The sequence below is a fragment of the Theropithecus gelada genome, chromosome 9 (assembly GCF_003255815.1).
Source record: "Theropithecus gelada isolate Dixy chromosome 9, Tgel_1.0, whole genome shotgun sequence".
NCBI lineage: Eukaryota > Metazoa > Chordata > Mammalia > Primates > Cercopithecidae > Theropithecus > Theropithecus gelada.
In genome coordinates, this window is record NC_037677.1 from 39,317,068 (window position 1) to 39,340,464 (window position 23,397).

The 23,397-nt window shown below is 43.8% G+C and overlaps 1 protein-coding gene across 1 annotated transcript; it reads right to left on the bottom strand.

Annotated features, from left to right (window-relative positions):
• Nucleotides 1–1,296: 1,296 nt before the first annotated feature.
• LOC112631013 lies at nt 1,297–2,634 on the bottom strand. Its single transcript, XM_025395523.1, is given in 7 exon segments — nt 1,297–1,421; nt 1,424–1,483; nt 1,486–1,624; nt 1,626–1,812; nt 1,814–1,850; nt 2,028–2,353; nt 2,456–2,634. Coding segments are annotated over 7 exon segments (1,053 nt in total).
• Between the last annotated feature and the right edge of the window lie 20,763 nt (nt 2,635–23,397).

Genomic DNA, 23,397 nt, shown 5'->3' on the forward strand with positions numbered 1-23,397 from the left:
CCCATACACCCTGCCCGTGGAAAATTGTCTTCCATGAAACTGGTCCCTGGTGGCAAAAAGGTTGGGGACTGCTGACTTAGTGTAATTGTGACATAAACAAAGAACATTATTCCTATGATTTTATTTAAAATATCTGGCTCTCATATCACTGTGAATATGATCTATTCAGACTATGAAAGAGTTAAGGTTAACATGAGATTGAAAATTTACTTCATTATAAAATTTGGCTATGTTTACCTGCTTTCAATGAAAAAACTCAGATTAACCAGATATATGATTTCAAATATCTAGGCAATGCCCTTAGGTATGCAAAAGTCGATTTTTGTAATTGCCTTACTCTTGGTTGGAACTGTAGACACGTCTTTGCCTTGTCTACAGTCCCACCCAGTGGCAATGTTATTTATTTCATTTTATTTTTGAGACAGAGTCTCACTCTGTCATCCAGGCTGGAGTGCAGTGGCACGATCTTGGCTCACTGCAACCTCTGCCTCCCAGGTTCAAGCAATTCTCATGCCTCAGCCTCCAAGTAGCTGGGATTACAGGTGAGCACCACCATGCCCGGCTAATCTTTGTATTTTTAGTAGTGGCAGAGTTTCACTATGTTGCCCAGGCTGGTCTCAAACTCCTGGACTCAAGTGATCCACCCACCTCAGACTCCCAAAGTGCTGGGATTACAGTTGTGAGCCATGGTGCCTGGTCCCACTGTCAATTTTAAAGGGCTGTAAGTCCTCTCAGGCAAGCACTATGCTGAAAGTTTTGTTGCCAATGCTGTTGTTAATCTATTTTTCACCAATCTAATCTGCTCCATTAGCTTCAAAAGACACCTTTTCATTTGTTTGCGTTTGTCTTTGATGGCCTTCTGCCTGCCACAAGCAATCCTCTAGAATATGGGCCCGTGCTTGGCTTTTCTACACAAACACGAACAATCTTAAATTACTGGGAGACATTCATCGCCTCCTGCCAACTAGAGAGAGAAGAGGCGTCTCCTGGTGAGAGTTGGACCTTGAGCTCCTCCCGGCCTTCCTTGGGCCTTGGTCCAGGAGGTTATGGGAAGAAACTGGTTTAAAGCTGACCTCATGGGTTCGCTATTCTTATGTAACACTTAGGAAGAGGAGAGACCCACGCGGTTCAGTCCCAGAGCAATGTTGTGGTCAACAGAACACAGTCCAGCTACCAAGAGTTATTTCAAAATAATTCAAGTTCTTTGTTTATATTTCTTTTAATAAAAGAAAAAAGACAAAAAAAGGAAGGGGTGGCCGAGCTGGAAACCTGGCTTTAAGTCCCCTTTGTTTCCCCTCAGGAGTCCCTCAGGTGGGCGCCTGCTTGGAAACCTCTCCACCCCTCCAAACACCCCTTTCCTCCCTGAGTGTTCATTTGTTGATCCAGATTCTGAATAAATGAAGTTGCACAGAATCTACCCGGCAGAAAGGAAACTGCCTCGAGGCCAGGGCTGAGGGGAGGCCCAGAGCAGAGCAGGTGCGCGACCTGCAGTGAGCAGGGAGGGCAGGCTGGGGACGCTCACCTCCCAGAAAGACTCTGCTCCCCTCAGCCCTGAGACTCCAGGCTCCCCTGTTCCGCCCTCCCGGAGACCCTGCCGGTCTTCCCCGCGGGGCTCCCTCGAAGCTGGAAGGTCGGGGGAAGGGGCGGGCTGCGTCCTCAGGACCTTTCTCAGCAGCCACAGCAGCACATCCCAGCACCTCCTCCAGGAGCCCCGCCACCTCCTGCCACCCGGGCTTTCCCCACAGCACAGCGTCCCCTCGTCCCCTCAGGGCTGGAACAGTTGTCCCCGCAGACAGTGCAAAAGGGAAGTCTGTTGCGTTTCCATGCAAGCTGTAGGGCTCTTAGAGCTGCTGGGGGAGGAAAAGAAAGAAGAAGAAGAAATACAGTAAGTATGATGTGGGTACAAAGAAACCAACATGGAGCTTCTGTGGGCCTAGACAGGAGCCCCGGGACAAGTGCACTGGGCCTGCGTCATCGCCAGGCTTCTGTGGGCTCCAGACCCTCCAGAAGACCCCCTCCCCACCCACCTCCCACCCGCGGCCCTCCTGAGTCTCCCTTCACCCCCCTCCTAACCACCGAAGCCCTCCCGAGGCCCCTGGGCTCGTGCTCCTCTGAGTTGCCTGCAGCTGAATCCAGGTGCGGCCTGGGGCTAGTTTCCGGGGGGTCGTTCCCAACCAAGGGGAAGAAGGCCTTTCGTGAGCATCTAACGAGTACATCCTCACTTCGTCTTCTCATTCTGTTCACCCAGCACCTGTGACCTGGATCCAGTCCGCGGCGCACAGACCCTGGCTCTGGGCACCCCTGGTGAGGGCCTTCTGCACCACAGCTCCGCCCAGCACCAGCCAGCTCGCTCCTGCAGCTTCAGTTCTTTTGTTGCAGTCCTGACGGGTCAGTCACCTGAGCATCCGTGCTGCCAGGTGACAAACCCAGGCATGCAGAGATGTACATCCTTTACCCAGGGTGACACGATGTGGAGCTGAATCCAAGTCTGGGAGTCTGGTGATGGTGTCTGGGCTCTAACCGTGCAACCGCCTCACAGTGAAACAAATTGGGGACTGGCCTTTTCCTGAGTGGCCTTAGGAAGGTGCAGTGGCCTGCAGCCTCCTGTCCCATCCCCACCATTGACAAGTACATCGATGTCCCACAGTTGTGCCACTAGAGGCTGTTTGACTGTGGTAGTTCACATGTATCTGCTTAGTCCTCTTTTGCCAGACTGTGTGCTTTGTGTGCCAGTTCCAATTTAAGTAAAAATCTGGACATTCTTGGTTATCCCACGTGGAGTAAGGACTGAGCAAACTCACATCCATCACCCTGGCCAGGGCCTGAGAGCAGCAGCCTCTCGGCCGGGGGCTCTGTTAGGAGGACTCTGGGCATGGGGGGAAGGGAGGGAGAAGCCCTGTTACTAAGAGTTAAGGACCAAACAGTCAGCAGGCCCAGGAACCCCAGCGGAGCTCCACCATAAGTGAATGTCTAGTTCGACTATATTTTCTTGTAGAATCATTAACTCCAAAAAAATTGAACTGAATCATGTACGATTCACAAACACACGACTTTACCATCTCATCAGAAACACTCTTACCACAAGGACGCTAAGTCGGTTCTGTAAAATGTGGGCTACACGATGCACCGCACAGCCTTGCAGGCTCCTGTTTTTCTTTCTTTTTCTCTTTCTTAGGATTAGAATGAGTACATGTAAAGTGCTTAATGTAGGAGGTGGCAGAGAGAGTAGATACTCAATAAATAACAGCAATCATAAGTGTACAAAGTGGGCCATGTGCCTGGCATTGCCCGTCACCCCTGCCTCCCCTTCTAAGCAGCCTGTTGAGCACTTGGTAATTCCTCACTTGAAAGAGATTACGAAGAGGTTTGTTTGGTTTATATTTAAATTTTTTTTTATTGTGGTAAGATGCACATAACATAAAATTTGTACATTCACATTGTTGTACAACCTCATCACCATCTATCTCCAGAACTTTTTCATCATCTCAGACAGAAACTCTGTCCTCATTAAACACAGACTCCCCATTCCCTCCTTTCCTCCCATCCCTATCTCCTGGTAACCACCATTCTACTTTCTGTCTCTCTGAGTTTGAGTACTCTAGGTATAGGCTATAAAGAGGTTTGATCAACACAAACCATAATAAACCTTAAACCTATAGAATTTAATTAAAGGGTTGGTTTCTCCCATGTCTTCACACAGCTATCACCCTTCACAAAAGTTTCCAAATCAAAGAAGGAAAGTAGGGACTCCTTGTCTTGGGTCTGAAAAACTTTCCCAGCCGTGAGATTGCTCACTGGCCAACCTTGAGCCTCTTAGCTTCAGATCTGCCATTGCTCCACTGTTTCCTCCCAGCTCTTGCTGCTCATCCAGATGCTGCAGAATCAGCCACTTCCCAAACTTGGTCCCACTGGGAAAAGGTGCTCAGTTTTTCCCAGCCTTGCTACCATTTGTTTTTTCTGTTATTCCTCCCACAGGACATAAGCCTGTACTCTCTGGGTAACAGAATGTTCTTTCACATTGTCCTCAGTTAAACCCTGGTCAACCAGTGCTTCCCTGAAAGTGACCAATTAATTCATCCAAGGACCAACTATCAGAAATAAACTTGCTAGAAATCATCATTTATGATTCAATTTCCAAGCAAATCAGGAATTGTGGATCAAGAGTGTGTCCGAAGTGTGATGTTGAATTGTTACAGTCGGGTCAGACCTCTCATCTGATGCCTGCTGTAATATTATTCCTAGTATTTGCCTGAGAATGGAAGCTTTCCACTTAGTTACAGGAGTCAGACTTCCACCTCCTCCCGTACTTTGTAGCAAAGGCAGAAAGAAAGAAGGAGGAAGAAAGGAAGAAGGAAAAGAAGGAAGGAAGAGAAAAAGATGCCCTATGGCAAAATCCAGTGACGAGATTTCCATTTTTGGCAATAGCCAGAAAAACCAAACCAGTGTAGAACATCTAACAATGCTGGATAGAATATTTAAAATAAATCTTTAAAAATGCGTTGTTAATCATATGTGAAAATAAAGAATGTCTGAAAAGCCTGGAAGTGATGAAGAGGTTCAAAGCTGGAAACAGTAAGTGAAACTGGAAAGATAAGCAATTGTCATCCAGTTTTTGTCCTGGGAGTAGGGCGGAGGACAGGCAATCAATATCCTCTTTAGAGGGAGGGATCTGAAGCTGGGCTTTTTACAGCAGCTGGATCTAGAGCTGGGATGTGCAAACTACAACCTGTAAGCCAAACGCAGCCTGCTACTTGATTTTGTAAAGTTTCATTGAAACACAGCCATGTCTTTCCTTATCATATTATCTGTAGTTGCTTTTGCAAAACGAGGGCAGAGTTGAATAGTTGCAGCCATATGGACCACAGAAGAGAATAAATTTACTACCTGGCCCTCTATAGAAAAAGTTGACTGTGATTCTTGAGTAACAGAGTAGGAAAAGACACTTGCCTGATTTGGTTTTGGTTTTGAGTGGAGGGAGGGAATAAAGGGAAAAAACAATCAATCCTTAGAATCAAAAAGTTCAATAAAACTGAGAGAAGACATTACAAACAAACCAAACCAATGCCAAAAGTGAAAGAAGGCACAATTACAAATAGAATTATAATTCTATTTGTAATAATAGAAAGGTAATAAAATAGAATATATTGAACAACTTTACGACAATCAATCTGGAATCAGGTGAAGTAGAAATATTTACAGGAAATATAAATTACCAAAACTGACTCCAGAAGAAATAGTAAGCCTGAATCATCCTATGTTTATGAAAAACGTGAATCTTTAGTTAAAAAATATCTGTCCTTAAGGAGAACACCAGGCTCAGTTAGTTTTTTTTTTTTTTTTTTTTTGAGACGGAGCCTCGCTCTGTCGCCCAGGCTGGAGTGCAGTGGCTGGATCTCAGCTCACTGCAAGCTCCGCCTCCCGGGTTTACGCCATTCTCCTGCCTCAGCCTCCCGAGTAGCTGGGACTACAGGCGCCGCCACCTCGCCCGGCTAGTTTTTTGTATTTTTTAGTAGAGATGGGGTTTCACCGTGTTAGCCAGCATGGTCTTGATCTCCTGACCTCGTGATCCGCCCATCTCGGCCTCCCAAAGTGCTGGGATTACAGGCGTGAGCCACCGCGCCCGGCCCGGCTCAGTTAGTTTTGTGTGCCAGTTTGAATTCTCAGAGCTGAAAATTCCAATCTTACATAAAGTCTTTGAGAGTTTTACCCTAAGACTAGAGAACCAATTCATATAACAAAATCAACTCAAAATGGATGAAAAATCTAAACGTAAGACCTGAAAGAGTAACACTTCTGTTTAAATTTAACTTTAAATGGTCACACATTTAAATAGTGGCTACCATACTGGACAATCCTGCTCTGAAATCTAGAGGAAATGGGAAAACTTCTTGCCATTGGTATTTTGTTGCCATTGCTTTTTGATATAACCCCAAAACACAGGCAACAAAAGCAAAAATAAACAATTGGAATTATCAAGTTAAAAAGCTTCTGCACAGGAAAGGGAACAATCAACAGAGTGAGGAAACAACCTGCAGAATGGGAGAAAATATCTGTGAACCATACATCTGATAAGGAGTTAATATAAAAATATATAAGCACCTGAAAGAACTCAATAGCAAGGAAACAAGTAATCCAATTTTAAAAATTGGGTGAAGGACCTGAAAAGACATTTCTCAAAAGGTGGCATACAAATGGCCAATGGGTTTATTAAAAAAATGCTCAACATCATTGATCATCAGGGAATGCAAATTAAAGCCAGGATGAGGTATTACCTCACATCTGTTTGGATGGCTATTATAAAAAATATAAGAGATTAAAGAATGTTGTTGAGGATGTGTGGAAAAGGAAACCCTTGTAAACTGTTGGTGGGAATTTAAATTAATACAGTCATTTTGGAAAACAGTATGGAGGTTCCTCAAAAAGTTAAAAACAGATCCCGGCACGGTGGATCATGCCTGTAATCCCAGCACATTGGGAGGCCGAGGCAGATGGATCATGAGGTCAGGAGCTCGAGACCAGCCTGGCCAATGTGGTGAAACCCTGTCTGTACTAAAAATACAAAAATTAGCTGGGCATGGTAGTCCTAACTGCTGGGGAGGCTGAGGCAGGAGAATTGCTTGAACCCGGGAGGCAGAGGTTGCAGTGAGCTGAGATCGCGCCACTGCACTCCAGCCTGGGTGACAGAGCAAGACTCCATTTCAAAAAAAAAAAAAAAAAAAGTTAAAAACAGAACTACCATATGGTCGAGCCATTATGTTTGTGGATATATATCCAAAGGAAATGAAATACTTACATTGAAGAGGTATCTGCACTCCCATGTTCACTGCAGCATTATTATCCATAACTAAGATATGGAAACAACCTAACTGTCCATCAACAAATAAATGAATAAGAAAAATATGGTATATATACACAACAAAATACTATTCAGCCTTAAGAAAGAAAGAAATCCTGTCATTTTCAACAAGGATAAACCTGGATCACATTACGCTAAGTGAAATAAACCAGGCATAGGAAGACAAATGCTACAAGGTCTCACTTATATGTGGAATCTAAAAAAGTTGAACTCACAGAAGCAGAGAGGTGGTTACCAGGGGCTGGAGAGTAGGAGACAGGGAAGATATTGGTTAAAGAATGTAGAATTTCAGTTAGACAGGAGGAATAAGTCAGAGTGCTATTGTGCAACATGGTGATTATAGGAAACAACAATGTATTAGATGCTTAAAAATTGCTCAGAGAGTAGATTTTAAATTTTCTTACCATCAAAAAAGATGTGTGAGGTTAATTAGCTTGATTTAGTCATTTCATAATATATACATATATTAAAACATCATGTTATATACCTTAAATAAATATACAATTTTGTCAATTAAAAAAAGTAAAAAAGAGAAATAAAGTTGGAGTGAAATAACTAGAAATATAATTACTCATAGATACATTATTGTCTATATGCTAAAAACCACAGAATTTACAATGAAATCATTACATTGATAAAATATATATCTGTTGTTTCCTGATGTTTTAATAATTGCCATTCTAAGTGGCTTGAGATGGTATTTCACTATGGTTTTGATTTGCATTTCTCTAATGACCAGTGATGATGAGCTTTGTTTCATATGTTTGTTGACTGCAAAAATGTCTTCTTTTGAGAAGTGTCTGTTCATATCCTTTGCCCACTTTTTGATGGGGTTGTTTTTTTTCTTGTAAATTTCTTTAAGTTCTTTGTAGATTTTAGATATTAGCCCTTTGTCAGATGGATAGATTGTAAAAATTTTCTCCCATTCTGTAGGTTGCCTGTTCACTGTGATGATAGTTTCTTTTGCTGTGCAGAAGCTCTTTAGTTTAATTAGATCTCATTTGTCAATTTTGGCTTCTGTTGCCATTGCTTTTGGTATTTTAGTCATGAAGTCTTTGCCCATGCCTATGTTCTGAATGGTATTGCCTCGGTTTTCTTCTAGTGTTTTTATGGTTTTAGGTCTTATGTTTAAGTCTTTAACCCATGTTGAGTTAATTTTTGTATAAGATGTAAGGAAGGGGTCCAGTTTCAGTTTTCTGCATCTGGCTAGCCAGTTTTCCCAACATCATTTATTAAATAGGGAATCCTTTCCCCATTGCTTGTTTTTGTCAGATTTGTCAAAGATCAGATAGTTGTAGATGTGTGGCATTATTTCTGAGGCCTCCTTTCTGTTCCATTGATCTATATCGCTGTTTTGGTACCAGTACCATGCTGTTTTGGTTACTGTAGCCTTGCAGTATAGTTTGAAGTCAGGTAGCGTGGTACCTCCTGCTTTGTTCTTTTTGCCTAGGATTTTCTTGGGTATGTGGCTCTTTTTTTGGTTCCATGTGAAATTTAAAGTAGTTTTTTCCAATTCTGTGAAGAAAGTCCATGGTAGCTTGATGGGGATAGCAGTGAATCTATAAATTACTTTGGCAGTATGGTCATTTTCACAATATTGATTCTTCCTATCCATTAGCATGGAATGTTTTTCCTTTTGTTTGTGTACTCTCTTATTTCTTTGAGCAGTGGTTTGTAGTTCTCCTTGAAGAGGTCCTTCACATCCTTTGTAAGTTGTATTCCTAGGTATTGTATTGTCTTTGTAGCAACTGTGAATGGCAATTCACTCATGATTTGGCTCTCTGTTTGTGTATATTATTATTAATGTACTATTACCTTATTAGTGTATAGGAATGCTTGTGATTTTTGCACATTGATTTTGTATCCTGAGACTTTGCTGAAGTTACTTATCAGCTTAAGGAGATTTTGGGCTGAGATGATGGGGTTTTGTAAATAAACAATCATGTGATCTGCAAACAGAGACAATTTAACTTCCTCTCTTCCTATTTGAATTCCTTTATTTCTTTCTCTTGCCTGATTGCCCTGGCCAGAACTTCCAATACTATGTTGCATAGGAGTGGTGAGAGAGGGCATCCTTGTCTTGTGCCGGTTTTCAAAGGGAATGCTTCCAGTTTTTGCCCATTCAGTATGATACTGGCTGTGGGTTTGTCAAAAATAGCTCTTACTATTTTGAGATACGTTCCATCAACACCTAGTTTATTGACAGTTTTTAGCATGAAGGGGTGTTGAATTTTATTGAAGGACTTTTCTGCATTTATTGAGATAATCATGTGGTTTTTGTCATTGGTTCTGTTTATGTGATGGATTACATTTATTGATTTGCACATGTGGAACCAGCCTTGCATCCCAGGGATGAAGCTGACTTGATCGTGGTGGATAAGCTTTTTCATGTGTTGCTGGATTTGGTTTGCCAGTATTGTATTGAGGATTTTCACACTGATGCTCGTCAGGGATATTGGCCTGAAATTTTCTTTTTTTGTTGTGTCTCTGCTGGGTTTTGATATCAGGATGATGCTGGCCTCATAAAATGAGTTAGGGAGGAGTTCCTCTTTTTCTCTCATTTGGAATAGTTTCAGAAGTAATGGTACCAGCTCCTTTTTGTACTGCTGGTAGAATTTGGCTGTGAATCCGTCTGATCCTGAGCTTTTTTTAGTTGGTAGGCTATTAATTACTGTCTCAATTTCAGAACTTTTATTGGTTTATTCAGGGATTCGACTTCTTCCTGGTTTAGTCTTGGGAGGGTGTATGTGTCCAGGAATTTATCCATTTCTTCTAAATTTTCTAGTTTATTTGCGTAGAGGTGTTTATAGTATTCTCTGATGGTAGTTTGTATTTCTGTGGGATCAGTGTTGATCTCCCTTTTATCATTTTTTATTGTGTCTGTCTGATTCTTTTCTCTTTTCTTCTGTATTAGCCTGTCTAGCGGTCTATTTTGTTAATCTTTTCAAAAAACCAGCTCCTGGATTTATTGATTTTTTTGAAGGGTTTTTCGTGTCTCTGTCTCCTTCAGTTATGCTCTCATCTTAGTTAATTCTTGCCTTCTCTTGTTTTTGAATTTGTTTGCTCTTGTTTCTCTAATTCTTTTAATTGTGATGTTAGGGTGTCGACTTTAGATCTTTCTTGCTTTCTCTTGTGGGCATTTAGTGCTATAAATATCCCTCTAAACACTGCTTTAACTGTGTCTCAGACATTCTGGTACACTGTGTCTTTATTCTCATTGTTTCAAATAACTGATTTGTTTCTGCCTTAATTTCGTTATTTACCCAGTAGTCATTCAGGAGCAGGTTGTTTAGTTTCCATGTAAGTGTGGGGTTTTGAGTGAATTTCTTAGTCCTGAATTCTAACTTGATTGCACTGTGGTCTGAGAGACTGTTTGTTATGATTTCCTTTCTTTTGCATTTGCTGAGGAGGGTTTTGCTTCCAATTATGTGGTCAATTTTAGAATAAGTGCTATGTGGTGCTGAAAAGAATGTATATTCTGTTGATTTGGGGTGGAGAGTTCTGTAGATGTCTATTAGGTCCACTTGGTCCAGAGCTGAGTTCAAGTCCTGAATATCCTTGTTAATTTTCTGTCTCGTTGCTCTAATATTGACAGTGGGGTGTTAAAGTCTCCCACTACTATTTTGTGGGAGTCTAAGTCTGTTTGTAGGTCTCTAAGAACTTGCTTTATGAATCTGGGTGCTCCTGTATTGGGTGCATATATATTTAGGATAGTTAGCTCTTTTTGTTGCATTGTTCCCTTTACCATTATGTAATGCCCTTCTTTGTCTTTTTGATCTTTGTTGGTTTAAAGTCTTTTTATCAGAGACTAGGATTGCAACCCATGCTTTTTTTTGCTTCCCATGTGCTTGGTAAATATTCATCCATTGCTTTATTTTGAGCCGATATGTATCTTTGTATGTGAGATGGGTCTCCTCAATAAAGCACACCAATGGGTCTTGACACTTTATCCAATTTGCCAGTCTGTGTCTTAATTGAGGCATTTAGCCCATTTACATTTAAGGTTAATATTGGTATGTGTGAATTTGATCCTGTCATTATGATGCTAGCTGGTTATTTTGCCCGTTAGTTGATGCAGTTTCTTTATAGTGTCAGTGGTCTTTACAATTTTTTTTTGTAGTGACTGGTACCAGTTGTTCCTTTCTGTGTTTAGTGCTTCCTTCAGGAGCTCTTGTAAGACAGGCCTGGTGGTTACAAAATCTCTCAACATTTGCTTGTCTGTAAAGGATTTTATTTCTCCTTCACGTATGAAGGTTAATTTGGCTGGATATGAAATTCTGGGTTGAAAATTCTTTTCTTTAAGAATGTTGAATGTTGGCCCCCACTCTCTTCTGGCTTGTGGGGTTTCTGCTGAAAGATCCACTGTTAGTCTGATTGGTTTCCCTTTGTGGGTAACTCGACCTTCTCTCTGTCTGCCCTTAACATTTTTTCCTTCATTTCAATCTTGGTTAATCTGACCATTATGTGTCTTGGGGTTGCTCTTCTCGAATAGTATCTTTGTGGTGTTCTCTGTATTTCCTGAATTTGAATGTTGGCCTGTCTTATTAGGTTGGGGAAGTTCTCCTAGATAATATCCTGAAGAGTGTTTTCCAACTTGGTTCCATTCTCCCTGTCACTTTCAGGTACACCAATCAAACCTAGGTTTGTGTTTTTCACATAGTCCCATATTTCTTGGAGGCCTTGTTCATTCCTTTTCATCTTTTTTCTCTAATCTGTCTTCAAGCTTTATTTCATTAAGCTGATTTTCAGTCCCTGATATCCTTTCTTCTGCTTGATTGATTCTGCTCTCGATACTTGTGTATGCATCACAAAGTTCTAGTGCTATGTTTTTCAGTTCTATCAGGTCATTTATGTTCTTCTCTAAACTAGTTTTTCTTTTTTTTTTTTTTTTTTTGAGATGGAGTCTCGCTCTGTCGCCCAGGCTGGAGTGCAGTGGCGCGATCTCGGCTCACTGCAAGCTCCGCCTCCCGGGTTTACGCCATTCTCCTGCCTCAGCCTCCAAGTAGCTGGGACTACAGGCGCCCGCCACCACGCCCGGCTAGTTTTTTTTTTTTTTGTATTTTTAGTAGAGACAGGGTTTCACCATGTTAGCCAGGATGGTCTTGATCTCCTGACCTCGTGATCCACCCGCCTCGGCCTCCCAAAGTGCTGGGATTACAGGGTTGAGCCACCACGCCCGGCCAAAACTAGTTTTTCTAGTTAGAATTTCTCTAACCTTTTTTCAAGTTTCTTAGCTTCCTTGCACTGGTTTAGAACATATTCCGTTAGCTCAGAGGAAGCTTACTTCTGTGAATTCATCAAACTCATTCTCCATCCAGTTTTGTTCTCTTGCTGGTGAGGAGTTGTGATCCTTTGGAGGAGAATAGGAGTTCTGTTTTTTGGAATTTTCAGACATTTTGTGCTGGTTTTTCCTCATCTGTGTGGATTTATCTACCTTTGTTCTTTGATGTTGGTGACCTTTGGATGGGGTTTTTGTGTGAATGTCCTTTTTGTTGATGTTGATGCTATTCCTTTCTGTTTGTTAGTTTTCCTTTGTTAGAAGGAAAAATGTCAGGTCCCTCTGCTTCAGGTCTGCTGGAGTTTGTTGGAGGTCCACTCCAGACCCTGTTTGCATGGTTATCATCAGCAGAGGCTACAGAACAGCAAAGATTGCTTCCTGTTCCTTCCTCAGGAAGCTTTGTCCCAGATGTCACTAGATGCCAGCTGGAGCTCTCCTTTATGAGGTGTCTATCAACCCCTGCTGAGAGGTGTCTCTCAGTCAGGAAGCACGGGTCAGGGACTCACTTGAGGAGGCAGTCTGTCCCTTAGCAGAGCTTGAGTGCTGTGCTGGGAGATTTGCTGCTCTATTTAGAGTTGGCAGGCAGGAACGTTTAAGTCTGCTGAAGCTGTGCTCACAGCCGCCCCTTCCTCCAGGTGCTCTGTCCCAGGGAGATGGGAGTTTTATTGATAAGCCCCCGACTGGGACTGCTGCCTTTCTTTCAAAGATGCCCTACCCAGAGAGGAGGAATCTAGAGAGGCAGTCTGGCTACAGTGGCTTTGCAGAGCTGCGGTGGGCTCTGCCCGGTTTGAACTTCCCTGTGGCTTTGTTTACACTATGAGGAGAAAACTGCCTACTCATGCCTCAGTAATGGTGAATGCCCCTTCCCCCACCAAGCTCAAGCATCCCAGGTCAACTTCAGACTGCTGTGCTGGCAGCGAGAATTTCAAGCCAGTAGATCTTAGCTTGCTGGGCTCTGTGGGGGTGGGGTTCGCTGAGCTAGACCACTTGACTCCCTGGCTTCAGCCCCTTTTCCAGGGTAGTGAGCAGTTCTGTCTCACTGGCATTCCAGGTGCCACTGGGGTATGAAAAAAAACTCCTGCAGCTAGCTCAGTGTCTGCCCAAACAGTCACCCAGTTTTGTGCCTGAAACCCAGGGCCCTGGTGGTATAGGCCCCTGAGGGAATCTCCTGGTCTGCAGGTTGTGAAGATTGTGGGAAAAGCATAGTATCTGGGCTGGAGTGCACCATTTCTCATGGCACAATCCCTTGTGGCTTCCCTTGGCTAGGGGAGGGAGCACCCCTTGTGTTTCCTGGGTGAGGCAGTGCCACCCTGCTTTGGTTTGCTTTCTGTGGGCTGCACCCAGTGTCTAACCAGTTCCAATGAGATAAGCTGGATTCCTCAGTTGGAAATGCAGAAATCACCCGCCTTCTGTGTTGATCTCACTGGGAGCTACAGACCAGAGCTGTTCCTATTTGGTCATCTTGCCAGCCACCTCCATAATCATATTTTTCTAATTAATAATATAAAATATGCAATTGCATATATATATTTGGCTGGCCATATATATGTGTGTGTACATATATATGTGTATATATGTATGTGTATATATATGTATATATATATATGTACACACACACACATAGAGAGATGGACCTATTTCTCCGTGGCCAGCCAAATACGAGTACTTTCTTTTCAGCCTATATTTCAGTTAATACTGGTAATTTATCTTTTCTCAGAAAAAAAATTCGATTTTATTCAAGTTTTCTTATTGCCAGATGGCCTAACATAATAGTCCCTTACAATTGCTTTCTTTGTGTTTGGAATAAATTTTCCTTTCTGATTTCTAATTTGGGGATTGGTTTCTCATTTTGTTATTTATTCACTGACTCACTCCATAAATAAGTATTGAATGCTTAACATATAGTTATTATTGTAGGTCTTTGGAATTTTGTGGGATTTATTGTCTAGTTGGGGAGAGATAGACAAGGACCAAGTGCCTTAGTCCATTTTGCATTGCTGTAAAAAAAAATACTTGAGACTGGGCAATTTATAATGAACATAAATGTATTGGCTCACAGTTATGGAGGCTAAGTCCAATATCAAGACACTGGCATCTGTTGAGGGCCTTCTTGCTGTATCATCCCATGGTAGAAGGTGAATGGGAGAGAGAAAGAGAGACAGAGTTAAACATCTTAATACCATTGCAATTGCAATTAAATTTCATCATGAGTTTTGGAGGGGACACATATTCAAATCATAGAATTCTATTCCTGGTCTCCCAAAATTCATGTTGTTCTCACATACGAAAGACATTCATTCTATCTCAGTGGCCCCCAAAGTCTTAACTCATTCCTGTATCAACTCAAAAGTTCAAAATCCAGAGTCTCATCAAAATTAGACATGAGCAAGACTCAAGGCATGATTCGTCCTGAGGCAAATTCCTCTCCATCTGTAAGCCTGTGAAATTAAACAAGTACATGCTTCCAAAATACAATGGTGGAACAGGTATAGGATAGACATTCCCATTCCAAAAGGGAGTAATAGAAAAGAAGAAAGGGGTAACTGATCTCAAAGAAGTTCAAAACCCAACAGAGTGAACAGCATTAAATCTAAGACTTCAGAATAATCTTTGACTTCATATGCCACCTTTTGGGCATGCTGTGGTGGGGATTGGGCACCCAAGGCCTTGGGGAGCTCCAGCCCTATGACTTTACTGGACTCGGCCTGCAAAGCAGCTCTCTTGGGTTGTAATCTTGTACCTGCAGTTTGCCTAGGCTGGTGTTGCAGGCTGGCGGCTCTACAGTTCTGGGGTCTTGGAGGTGACCTTGTCCCCATGGCTCCGTTAGGCCTAGTGGGGACTCTCTGCAGCAGCTCTGTCCTCACACTTCTCCTGGGCATTGCCCAAGTGAGGGCTCTCTGCAATGACTTCACTCCTGTGGTAAGTCTCTGCCTGTGACATCCTTTAAAATCTATGGCAGGCACCCATGCTTTCTTAGCTCTTGCATCCTGTGCACCTGCAGAATCAGCATCACATGGATGCTGCTAGGGTTTCTGGCATGTACCTTCTGAAGCAGCGGGCCAAGCTGTACCTGGTCTACTTGAGCCATGGCTGGGGCGGCTGGAGGAGTGGGAAGCAGAGACTTGAGGCAGCCCTGGGCAGTGCAGCCCAAAGTCTGGAGGGTCCCCTAGGCCTCTCTTTTGACGTATGTCCGTCCTCAGGAAGGATCTGGCACTCTGGACTTGTGATGGGAGGGATATCACCAATAATGTCTGAAGTGACTTGGGAGTCATTGGTGAACAGCCTCTGGCTTCCTTCTATCCACATGAATCTCCTTATCAAATGGTGAGTTGGCTGCATCATTGGTTTCCTCTCCTGAAAATGCTCTTTCATCCTCTATCACAAGGCCAGGCTGAGAATCCTTCAAATCCTTAAACTATGTTTTTCTTTTAATTATACAATTTTGTTTTAAAATAAATTTTCTCTTCTCAAAATTTAGTATACACAGTTATGAGAAGCCACACCACACCCTGAATACTTTGTTGCTTAGATATTTCTTTGATCAGGTGTTCTAGTTCATTTCTCTTACATTCTGCCTTTCACAAAGCACTTGGGGTGGATACAATTTAGCTAAGGTCTTTGCCACTTTATAACAAGGTGGCTTTTACTCCAGTGTCTGGTACCTTTTCTCTCATTTCAACTTGAGACCTCATCAGAATTGCCTTGACTGTCCTTATTTCTACCAACATTCTGATCACGACCACTTAGTAATCTCTAAGAAGATTCAGACTTTCCCTACAGCCCCTTTCTTCCTCTGACTCCTCACTAGAATTGCTCTTAATGCTCCTTTCATGGCAATACAAGCTATTTCCAGTCAGCTTCTCCAAACTCTTCCAGTCTCTACCCATTGCCCAGTTTCAAAGCTGCTTCTACATTTTCATGTGTTTGTTATGGCACAACCTCCACTTCTTGATACCAATTTTCTGTCTAAGTCCATTTGTGCTACTATAACAAAATACTTGAGACTGGGTGATTTATAATGAACAGAAATTCACTGGCTCACAGTTACGGAGGCTGAGAAGTCCAATATCAGGTGTCAGCGTCTTTCAAGAGCCAGCCTTCTTGCTATATTATCCCAAGGCAGAAGGGAGACGGTGAGGAAGGTGAGAGAGGGCGAGAGAAAGACAAAGAAGAGAGGGCAAACACACACCCCCCCTTTTTTTTTAAACTTTGATTTTAGGTTCAGGGGAACATGTGACGGTTTGTTACATAGGTATACTCGCATCAGTCTTTTTAGTTCTGTGTGGAGAAACGTTAGGACAATCATGAAATTCGTTTTGGGGGCTCTGGTGTGTGAGGAAGGGGCTGCAGAGCCTCCTGCTCAGGGCACACTTTCTGGAGGCTGTGCACTTCACAGGCTGGTCAGAGAGGTGGACAACGGGCTGCTCAGTGACCTGTAACAGGGATGTCAATAGGTCAGACAGTGACTCGGAGTCTGAGAACACACCACTTTAACGTCCAGCAGTGAGTTCCCAGCCCATCCAGCCCCAACCTGATTGAGCTGCACAGGGGTGAAGGTGTTTCTCTCTGATCCCCCACCGAAGCACCCAGAGCATGAGAATCCCCTAACGTTGTACAGATTATTACATCACCATGGTATTAAGCCCAGAACCCAATAGCTATCTTTTCTGCTACCCTCCTTCCTCCCACCCTCTGCCCTCAAGTAGACCCCAGTGTCTGTCGTTTCCTTCTTTGAAACACACCCCTTTCTAACAAACCCACTTCCATGATAACAGCATTAATTCATTCATGAAGGCAGAGCCCTAATGGCTTAATCACCTCTTAAAGCTCTCACCTCTTAAAACAGTTATAATGGCAATGAAATTTCAAAATGAATTTTTGAGAGGACAAAGATTCAAACCATAGTGCCAGGTAAACATAAATGTTATAATTTCATGTGCTTATGAGTATTACTAACAAAACCTGAACAAGACAAGAGATATTTTTGACAATGAGGACGTCTATAAGGAGGTGTCCTCTTCCATTTAGCAATTTCTGCTTGATATTTAATGGTGCATAATTTGGCACATAGAGGATTATGACAGACCCATGTTTATTATAGATTATGTGTTTCATTATTATAATGTGGAATTTTCATGCCTTTTAGCACTTTAAAGCCAATTAGCTTTGTGATATTGTCATGGAAGCCATCCCTGCTTTCTTCCCATTTCTGTCCACGTGGGTCTCTGCACTGTCCCTCTCTGTTCACCTTCCTGGTTACTTTGCTGGGAAACTCTCATTTATGCAGCACATAGTAATTTTTACTCCAGTTGCATTTCTCTTATTTACATATATTGTTATGGCAGATGTACTTGCTCTTACTTTCATCCTCTTATGCTCCATTTTATATTTCTTCCAGTGGTTATTTGTATTTTCCACATTTTGCTAAATTGTTTATAGTTTCTTTGCATTTTCTTTTTTGTCTTAGTAATATGGAAGGCACACAGTCTCTCTCTCTCCCTCTCTCTCTCTCTCTCTCTTTTGAGCCAGAGTCTCGCTCTGTTGCCCAGGCTGGAGCACTGTGGCACAATCTTAGCTCACCGCCACCTCTGCCTCCAAAGCTCTTAATTCTCCTGCCTCAGCCTCTCAAGTAGCTGGGATTACATGAGTGCACCACTACACCCAGCTAATTTTTGTATTTTTAGTAGAGATGGTTTCACCACGTTGGCTAGGCTGGTTTTGAACTCCTGACCTCAAGTGATCCACGTGCCTCAGCCTCCCAAAGTGCTAGGAATTACAGGCGTGAACCACCGCGCCTGGCCACGCAACCTCTTTTTAGTTCTATGTGGGGCAATGTTACGACAATTATGAAATCCCTTGTGGGGGCTCTGGTGTGTGAGGGAGGGGCTACAGAGCCTCCTATTCAGAGCACACTTTCTGGAGGCTGTGCATTTCACAGGTTGGTCAGAGAGGTGGACAACAGGTTGCTCAATGACCTGTATTAGGGCTGTTGACAGGTCAGACCGTGACCCCAAGCCTGGGAACATACCACTTTAGTGTCCAGCAGTGAGCTCCCAGCCCATCCAGCCTCAGCCTGACTGAGCTGCCCAGGAGTGAAGATGTTTCTCTCTGACCCCCTACTGAAGCATCCAGAGCATGAGAATCTCTTAATGGAGGCTGCCATGGCTGAGCCCCCCAGTGAGGGATGCTTTGGACTAAGAAGACAGCTATACCCAGGGGTGCCACCTGAAACCTTTGCACCAACACTGCTGGTGAGCTCACAATGCCAGACCTTGGACTCCAGGTAGTGAGGACTGTTCCATGTATTTTCCAGTGTCCCAGTGTGCCCCCACCCTGACTAATGTGGGACCATAACAGCTTTGCATGTACAGCGCAGGCAGGGAGGATCCTGGGAAACAGGCACTGCCTTGTCGCTGCTGTCTTCAGTGCAAACCAGGATATTCCCAGGGGCACAGACTTCATGTGACTATGCCCCCTTCGCCAAGCACACTGGCCCGTGGCAGGAGGACTTGCTGCCAAATAATGGCTTGGAGTCCAGGGAGCTGTGATCTAGGCCACAGTGGGAGGTGAAGAGGGTGTGAGCTGAGGCGCCAGGTAGGAGAGAGATAGTGCACTCGGGGGCTCCCGGGGGGGTCAGGGGATGGGCAGTGGGGCTGGAGGAGTAGGAGGGGCTGGATCTGACCTGAGAAATGCACTTTTGAGAACCCAGATTGGAGAGACAGCATCTGTGATGAGGGGACCATTGTAATACAAGAGGAAAAATGTTGGAATGAATGAAGGCTGTGGAAATGGGGAAGGAGTAGGGGCATGTTTTAGAAATCCAAAAGCAAGGAACATGAAAGGATCAGGAAATGGATTGATGGCCAGGCTGGGGGCGGAAATGTCAGGGAAAGTGGGAGCTGGTGGTGCCGTTTGTTGTGGAAGGAAGCACGGGGGTTGGGCAGGGCGTCGAGAGGGAGGAGTCTGGAGCCAGAGCGGCCTCATGGGAAGGATCAGGACAGGGCAGGTGGGAGCTGCAGACCTTGCCACCAGTGGGTTCTGGGGCTGCCCCATGAGTGGTTCCCTGCATGTAGTGTGAGAACCGGGGAGGGCGAGAGCCCCAGAGCTGCCAGGGCCCATCCTCCTGGAAAGTGGCTGTGGCAGTGGCTTCCAAGGCCAGAACTGCTTCCAGGAGGCACTGCTGAGGAAGATGAACAGAAAGAATGAATTGGTGAAAGAAAAAGGGAAAAGCAGCAGGAATGAATGGAGGAAAGAAGGAAGGAGGAAGGGGAAGGGACTTGGGCTGCTTTCTATGGGCTGGGGGAGCCGTTCGTGTGATGTGTCCCACACGTTATCTTATTTACTCCTTGGAGTAATCTGACATTTTTGCCTTCATTTTAAAGATAAGGAAACAGAATCCTCATGGGGGTAAGCAAGTGGATGGGCCAGAATCAAACCCTGGCAATGGGACTTGTCTCCTAGCTCCACTGCCTCTAAATGGAGATATGAATGAAACATGGGGAATAGGATGGACAGCATGCTCACTTACTGACTGCCTGTGTAATAACAAGGTGATTGTGTTCTGAGTGGCCCCTCCTGGATTGATCTGTGCTGTTAGAAGTCAGGACAGGGGCTACTCCTGGAAGATGTGGGGGCCAGGCACACAGAGGGCTTCTGTGGCATGAGTCACGTGTGTCTCAAACTGGGTGCTGGGGACTGGGCCTGAGGTGGGGGAAGCCTCTGTAATGTAAATCTGGAGTCCTACAGTCACAGCATCTTTGGGTAATTGAGACAAGGGCTGATGCAATCAGTAGAATAATAGAATGTGTCACTGAGTTAATGGATACAGTGTGCCTGGAATGCACATCGCCCTAAACCCGGGATAGATCCACTGCCATGGGGGTGGGATCTGTTAGAACTCTCCAAGCTCCATGGGGCTCAAGACTCCAGTGCCAAAGCGGGATGAGTTTGTGACTTCAGCTCTCTGAGACACAGCTGCCAGCCTCCCCTCGTCCAGCTGGCTTCTTGAAGGTTGGGATCGGAGGCTCATCCATGCACAAGAGCTTCTGGACACAGATTCTTTGGCTCCAGTCTTTGGTTCAAACAAAAGGCACTTTCGTAAGCCTCTGCCTTCTTGCCCTGCTTTGAGTAAGTTCAGTTCAAATTCTGAGTTGCTTTTGGCTCCGGCCAATTTCTGCTTTGTTTCCTTTTGATGCTCTACGAGTCAACAATTGCAACATACACCAAGGAGAGAACATGTGGTGAAGACAATGAAAAACAGATCCGGGCCTGCCAAAGAAAGAGGTGGAAAGACAGAACCTGTCAGTTCCATACATCGTGCAGCTCCGGGTGCACCACTCCAGAGTGAACGTGCTGGCCTGTGGGTGGAATTCTTCCTGAGTGAGCCCTGCTTTTTAGATCTGGGTTCAATAAAGATAATTCTGTTCATCCAGTGTAATCTTCAAGTGTTCCATGGCTTTTTTCCTCAAGATCTTTCACCTACTTCTTATAAAAGCAACTGAATGTTGATTTAGGGTTGGGCTGGCAATAATGATGAAAAGCTGGTGACTTGGGGCTCTTATGTTCAAAAACCATCTGCATCTCACCATTGCGAGGTGGACTTCTGAAATCCTTTTTTAGTCATAAAAAACTCATGGAATTCCATGAAAGGAAGGAGCCACGGGGCCCACCTCTCACAGAGGCTGCTGCACCAGGCAGGTAGATGATGACATTCTCGAGGGTTTGTGAGCGTTGCCGGTTTGCGAGGCTGACCTCACAGGAAGAGGGGGCCTTGTGTCTGCAGGCTTCTAGTCTCCAATGAAGCAACTCAGGGAGATCCTGCTCCACATCAGAACAAAGACTAGAAACAGGAATTTCTGACTTCTCAAAATCTGGATTATAATGATAGTGGAGCAACTGAGAATACCAAGAAGTGATTGATTCTCAGGAGGTGGAGGATACGCTTTCACAGTTAATACAGCATGACAAAACAAAGCAAAACAAAAACTAACAACCTTGCCCTGTGGGGTGGAAACAACAGAATTTTCCTTCCTAACATCCTTAATTTTAAATTATATATCCACATGTATACATATTAGCCTGTTTTTTTTTTTTCTCCAGAAGATTGTTAGTTCCCTGAGGGTGAGGCCTCTTTTTCTTCCCCTCCCACTTCTGTTTTCCAGCTGTTAGTACAGTTCCTGGAAGATTGTAGCTTGGCAATTTATGCAGTCATTTATTTATTTGATTACTATTTATTGAAGGCCTTCTATCCAGTGAACACTGTTCAGAAGAATATCACAGTGAACAGAAGGGACAAGAATTCCTTCCTCCCAAGGCTTACATTTGAAAGGCATGGGAAAAACAAAACAAAACAAAAAAACCCTAGCCAACCAACCAACCAAACAAACCCAAACCAAAAACCACCAGGATTATTATGGTGTATGTATTTTCAGTGGAGCAGGTAATGGTGGTAGTGGTGGAATTTAGAAGTTAGGAGGGGTGGTCTAGAAAAGAAAGGCCTCATTGAGAAGGTGCCACTTGTGTAAGGGTCAAGGGGGTGTGGATTTTCTGGGGAAAAACATTCCAGCCCAAGGAACCTGCAAGTGGGCAAGGCTTGAGATAGAAGCATCCCCCAATCCAAAGACCAGCACAGAGCCCCAAGTGCCAGAGCACAAGGAGAATAGGGTGGTAAGAGATGAGGAAAGAGAGGATGTGGGAGCAGATCACATGGGGTCCTGGGGTCATTTGACATCATTGTCAAGTTACCATTTATTAAATTGTCCCTCTTTCCCCCACTGATTTATACTGCCATCTTTATTGTAGTTTCAATTCCCATAAATGTGTGGGCCTCTTTCTAGGTTCCCTATTTTGTTTGTTTCAACTGTTTTGTGCCTTTACTCTTTTTTATTTATTTTATTTATTTTTATTTTTTTATTTTTTTGAGACTGAGTCTCGCTCTGTCACCAGGCTGGAGTGCAGTGGCACATTTTTGGCTCACTTGCAACCTCTGCCTCCTGGGTTCAAGCGATTCTCCTGACTCAGCCTTCTGAGTAGCTGGGACTACAGGCATGTGCCACCAAGCCCGGCTAATTTTGTATTTTTAGTAAAGACAGGGTTTCACCACGTTGGCCAGGATGGTCTCAATCTCTTGACCTTGTGATTCACCTGCCTCGGCCTCCCAAAGTGCTGGGATTACAGGCGTGAGCCACTGTGCACCGCCGCCTTTACTCTTTCAAATAACCTTTAGGATGACCCCAAGAAGCTCCATGGAAATGCTGCTTGGAATTTTGATGGGAATTTCACTGCACTTGTGAATTATTTGGAGGAAAAGTCACATCTATATAATCAGTCTTTACAACCATGGTGTCCAATACAGTCTTTCAGATTTCTTCCTTCCTTCTTTCCTTCCTTCCTTCCTTCCTTCTTCCCCCGCTCCCTCCCTCCCTCCCTCTCTTCTTTCTTTCTTTCTTTCTTTCTTTCCTTCCTTCCTTCCTTCCTTCCTTCCTTCCTTCCTTCCTTCCTTTCTTTCTTTCTTTCTTTCTTTCTTTCTTTCTTTCTTTCCTTCCTTCCTTCCTTCCTTCCTTCCTTCCTTCCTTCCTTCCTTCCTTCCTTCTTTCTTTCTTTCTTTCTTTCTTTCTTTCTTTCTTTCTTTCTTTCTTTCCTTCTTTCCTTCTTTCCTTCTTTCCTTCTTTCCTTCTTTCCTTCTTTCTTTCAGATGGAGTCTTGTTCTGTTGCCCAGGCTGGAATGCAATGGCTTGATCTCTGCTCACGGCAGCCTCTGCCTCTCAGGTTCAAGCGATTCTCCTGCCTCAGCCCCCCAAGTAGCTGGGATTATAAGTGTGTGCCACCATACCTGGCTAATTTTGTATTTTTCATAGAGACAGAGTTTTGCTATGTTGGCCAGGCTGGTCTTGAACTCCTGACCTCCTATATGTCTTTCAAAAAAGTAAAAAAACGTTCTCCAAAATGGTTCTGTGCTGCTTCCATAGGATTTTTCACCAGATATGTAGACTCTTGTTATAGTAAATGCAATCTCTTTCTTAAATTACATTTTCTAAGTAGTTGTCCGTGGTGAATTTTTTTATGTTGGTCTTATGTCTAACAACTTTTCTCTATTATTGGTACTAATAATTTGCCAAAAGCACTCTTGCACTTGGGAGAATTGCCATTGCATCCTGACATGATTTATTCATCCCTGGGCCTTTGCATTTGTTATTTCTTTTGTTTATAAATCTCTTCCCACCTTACCTTCCTCCCCCAGCACATGTCCCCTTGCCTTGCCTTG